At 44.0% G+C, this 5,000-nt stretch overlaps 1 protein-coding gene across 1 annotated transcript in view; it reads left to right on the top strand.

Annotated features, from left to right (window-relative positions):
* The window catches only part of LOC143739996 (receptor-type tyrosine-protein phosphatase mu-like), a 360,798-nt gene that overhangs the window by 131,600 nt on the left and 224,198 nt on the right, over nucleotides 1-5,000 (top strand). Inside the window, exon 5 of the mRNA XM_077232010.1 lies at nucleotides 1,409-1,524. Within this exon, the coding sequence (XP_077088125.1) occupies nucleotides 1,409-1,524 (116 nt within the window). The remainder of the gene's footprint in view (nucleotides 1-1,408; nucleotides 1,525-5,000) is intronic.

Raw genomic sequence — 5,000 nt, 5'->3', positions numbered from 1 at the left:
ATTCATTTCCAATGCAATTCCAATTCCAATTGTTTACAACCATTTAACCTTTTCGAATCGTGTCCATGATTTTCTTTTGTGTGTTCACACAGCAAGTGCCAAAACCTTTACCAAGTTTCGATGAATAATAAAAATAAAGAATAAACGTACAATTTTTCGCTCAATAATGACCAAACAGCACCATAGAGTTAATTTAAAAAGACATCATGTGTATTATAGACTATATGAATGCAGTATGCAGAACATAACTACTAATCAGAGGTCAATATCAACATGACATCATGGTTTGCTCTCCATGAACGCAGATGGTAGCTCTTCTCTGACAGCGGGAGGTCTAGCTATCATCATAACACTATTATAATAACCATAAGAGAAAGATTGGCAATAAAGGTGCTTCACTTCAGATGCGACTGATGAAATATTGAAGAGCGCGAGGAAGAAGAATGCAAAGAGACTGAGATTAAATTAGCAGAGTCTCTGTGTCGTTCGATTCAAGGTCACGGTCCTCCAACGCTAGACGTCCTAACTTCATTTAAATGAACTTTCATCTCACAGATGCTTTTGGTTTTAAATGCATATTGACCCAGATATGAGTGCGCTTTGTTGTTAGAGACTAATGAGAACACGCCGCAACTTAAATCAATAGAGTTAAGGTTAGTGATTTAGGGGAATATTATTAGCTGTGGGCAGATTAAATAAGAAACCAATAATGATTTTTTTTTTTACTCGTTCTGAAAAATAAGGAGGTTGAGAAGGTGTTATTGATATCTGTAATAAAACATCTTGTTATATTTTGGCACAGTTGAAGAGATCAAGGTCTTGAAAAATGCATTAAAATGAAGTGTTATGAGAACAAATATCTGCCAATGCAGTCAGAAAAATAAACTTCATTCAAAGAAAAAACAAGTTTATTATTCTGACCCCATTGGCAGATATTTGTTCTTATTTTAAGCACAAACTCACTTAATTTTAATTTTAAAAAAATTCTTCAGTTATTCTGCTTGTTCTCCAGTAAATGAATCTTGATTTAAGAATGTTTCGATATTTGTGCTGGAAAACAGGACAGAAACACTGAGGAACAACATCATTGTGTGCTATAAAATACTCAGATCATCTGATATTCTCAATATTCTGACTTTTGATTGGAAACTTTGATTTTTGTCAAATTTCAGCAGAATTTGAGACGTATTGGAGGTCTCTTGTGAAACTCTATTTCTGAGAAAGAACATCTCATAGCTCAAAGATCTCGTTCGTGTCGTTTGATTTAGTCTTTTGCTTTTTGTGTGTAGACATGTTCAATAGAAGAGATTGCAGGAGCTGTTTTAGTCTCGTGGCTCTTTTGAAACTCTAGAGCGTGTTTTATTTATTGTGTGTGTGTGTGTGTGTGTGTGTGTTATTCTGCTTTCAGTGAATACGCCGCACTTCCTCCATATCAAAGGCGTTGAAGTGAACGCTGGACAAACAGCAACCTTTCACTGCACCGTCAACGGAGAGTGGAGAGACAACTTTAACCTCTGGCTGCAGGTCAGACACACACACACACACACACACACACAGACACACACACTTCTTCTTCTTGTTCGTCCATCAAAAATTGATGATGACCATGGCACGTTTGTCATTTTGTTGGGTTTTGATGAGTGCGCAGATGGCTAAAGAGGCCAATCCGAGCCCGGAATTCCCTGTGGCACACTGGACAGGTCAGGAAGGATGTAGAACTCTGAAGTGCATCCACTTGTTCTTTCTTGGTAACTTTGCGCTGCTGCCTCTTCAAGATAGCACAGGAGCTTCTCCTGCTCTCACAGAGGATTGCACCGTCCTGGACTTTTCTACTCCAGGCAGATCGGTCCTGTGCTAGGGATTCCCAGCTTTTCAGGTCGAGTCCAAAACTCTTCAAGGAAACTTTAAGAGTGTCCTTGTAGCGCTTTTTGGGGCCACCTTGTGCTCGCTTGCCTTTTTTCAGCTCGCCAAATAAAACTTGTTTTGGAAGTCTCACGTTAGACATTCTAGTCACGTGACCAGTCCATCTAAGCTGTTCCTTCGCAAGCATGGTGTAGATGCTGGGGATATTTGCCTTGCTGAGGACTTCCGTGTCAGGAATTCTGTCTTGCCACTTGATCCTCAGCAGTTTCCTCAGACAGCTCAAGTGGATATGATTCAATTTTTTGGCATGGCGCTGGTAGACTGTCCAAGCTTCGCACCCATAAAGAAGAGTTGGCAAAACAACAGCCCGGTAGACCTTCAATTTTGTCTCCTGCTTGATGCCAGTCCTTTCCCATACTGAGTCACGTAGACGTCCAAAGGCTGCACTGGCCTTGACAATCCTGATGTTAACTTCATCATCTATGTGCACAGCACGAGACAGTGTACTACCAAGGTAAGTAAACTTGTCAACGGCTGAAAGCTTTTGCCCATTCACAAAGATGGTTGGCTCAGTATAGGGTTTACCAGGAGCAGGTTGGTATAAGACTTCAGTCTTCTTTGTGCTAATTGTTAGGCCGAAGTTGTTGCAAGCTGAGGAGAGGTGGTCCATACTGTCCTGTAGATCTTTATTTGAGCCAGCAGCCAGAGCACAGTCATCAGCAAACAAGAGTTCCCGAACAGTGACTTCCTCCACTCTAGTTTTGGCTTGCATCCTCCGCAGATTGAATAGCCCGCCATCAAAACGGTAGATGGTGTTAATCCCAGTGTTGTGATTGTGGAATGAATCTTGCAGCATGGCAGAAAACACCATGCTGAAGAGCGTTGGCGCTAAAACGCAGCCTTGCTTCACCCCGCTTGTGATTGGGAACGGATCAGAGAGTTCTTGCTGATCTCTGACGCTGGCCATCATGCCATCATGGAGATTGCGCACAATGCCAATGAACTTGTCTGGACACCCATACTTGGACATGATTTTCCATAGGCCCTCCCGGCTGACTGTGTCGAATGCTTTTGTTAGATCAACGAAAGCCATATATAGATCAACATTTTGTTCTTGGCATTTCTCCTGTAACTGGCGAGCAGTAAATACCATGTCAGTGGTTCCGCGGTCTTTTCTGAAGCCACACTGACTCTCAGGTAGCAGACCCTGGTCTAGGTGAACAATTAGGCGGTTCAGAAGGATTCTTGCCAAGATTTTGCCAGCGACTGATAGTATGGAAATGCCTCTATGGTTGTCACAGTCCTGCCGATTGCCTTTCCTTTTATATAGATTGATTATAGTAGTATCCTTGAACTCCTTAGGAACAGCTTCTAATTTCCACATGGCCTGGAAGAGATCGGTCAGTTTCTCGACTAAGCGAGGCCCTCCAGCCTTGTAGATTTCTGCTGGAATGGCATCGGACCCTGGAGCTTTGCCTGATGAAAGAAGTGTTATGGCTCTGCTGGTTTCCTCAGTGGATGGTAGAACAGCCAAGGACTGGTTTATTTCAACTTGAGGCAATCTCGCAATTGCCTCCTCATTTATGCATGATGGCCGATTGAGGACCGCGCTGTAGTGTTCGACCCACCTTTCAAGTATTTTGTCCTTCTCCGTAAGGAGTGTTCCATCTAAGTTCAGGAGAGATGAAGTTCCTGAGTGTTGCGGACCATAGACCTGCTTGAGTGCATAATAGAGGCACTTGGTGTTGTTACTGTCAGCGTAAGATTGAATCTCCTCAGCTTTTGCGCACAGCCAGGCATCTTGCATGACTCTGAGTCTCTGCTGAACAATCCTGCGAATGTTGAGGAAGGCAGTTTTCTTTAAACTTGAGCTGCTGTCATTCAGATATGCTTTATGCAGGCGATGTTTTTCGTCAAGGAGTGCTCGGATTTCTGCATCGTTCTCATCAAACCAGTCTTGATGTGTACGTAATGGAACACCAAGTGATTCAAGGGCTGTAGAATGCAGTACGGTCTTGAGAGCAGTCCAACCTGCCTCAGCGTCTGTATGCTCAAAGCTTAGAGACTCCAGGTGATGGTCTAAAGCCTCAACAAAGGCCAGTCTGGTATTTTCCTGTTGTAGGCGAGTAATGTTAAGACGCTTAACACGTCTTTGTCCTTGTGGGCGTCTGCTAGGCTTAATCCGGATGTTTAATTTGGAGATAATGAGACGATGGTCAGTCCAACATTCAGCACCACACATTGCCTTGGTCACCCTGACATCGTGCCGATCGCTTCTCCTCACGATGACATAGTCAATCAAGTGCCAGTGGTGTGAACGAGGATGCATCCATGAAGTTTTCTTGCGCTTTGGTAGCTGGAATATCGTGTTGGTGATGAGCAGGTCAAATTCAGAGCATGTTTGCAGCAGTAGAAGACCGTTGCTGTTACATTTTCCAATACCATGTGCACCAATGACTCCATTCCATGATTGATGGTCACTTCCAACTCTGGCGTTGAAATCACCCAGTATCAGGAGTTTGTCCGAGCTGGCTGTAGCAGCAATAATGACTTCCAGGTCATTATAGAACTTGGTTTTGATCTCGTCAGAGTTCGTCATGGTAGGGGCATAGGCACTGATGATGGTGGCCGCCTTTTTACCAAATAGGTGGAGCTGTAAAGTCATTAAACGGTCGTTTATCCCCTTGGGTTGGCTTGCCAGTTGGTTGACCAGGTGATTTTTTACTGCAAAACCAACACCAGCATCACGTCTCTCCTCCTGGCCTCGTCCACTCCAAAAGAATGTATAACCTGCACCCACTTCAGTCACTTGTCCAGTATCGGCCAGTCGGGTCTCACTAAGGGCAGCAACATCCACATTATATCTGGCTAGCTCTCTGCCCACGAGGGCGGTGCGTCTCTCAGGTCTTTTTGATCCGAATGTATCCATCAGTGTGCGCACATTCCAGGCGCCAACAATGAGTGGTATCACTTTGGTCTTTTTCATTTTATTTGTTTTTCGACCGCAAGTATGGGATCCCGCCAGCTGCGGTAGGCTGGCCAGGATGTTTTGAAGCAGACAATGTTTAGGGTACCTTTTCTAACCCTTTCCTCACGACAGAGGTGAGCAGTGCGATCCTGAATAGGGCTGCTCAGTC

This window comes from Siphateles boraxobius, unplaced genomic scaffold (genome assembly GCF_051911475.1).
Source record: "Siphateles boraxobius isolate OS27281-9 unplaced genomic scaffold, OSU_SipBor_1 161, whole genome shotgun sequence".
Taxonomy (NCBI): domain Eukaryota; kingdom Metazoa; phylum Chordata; class Actinopteri; order Cypriniformes; family Leuciscidae; genus Siphateles; species Siphateles boraxobius.
Note: the sequence above shows the minus strand (reverse complement) of the source record. Positions and strands in the feature narration are given on the sequence as shown.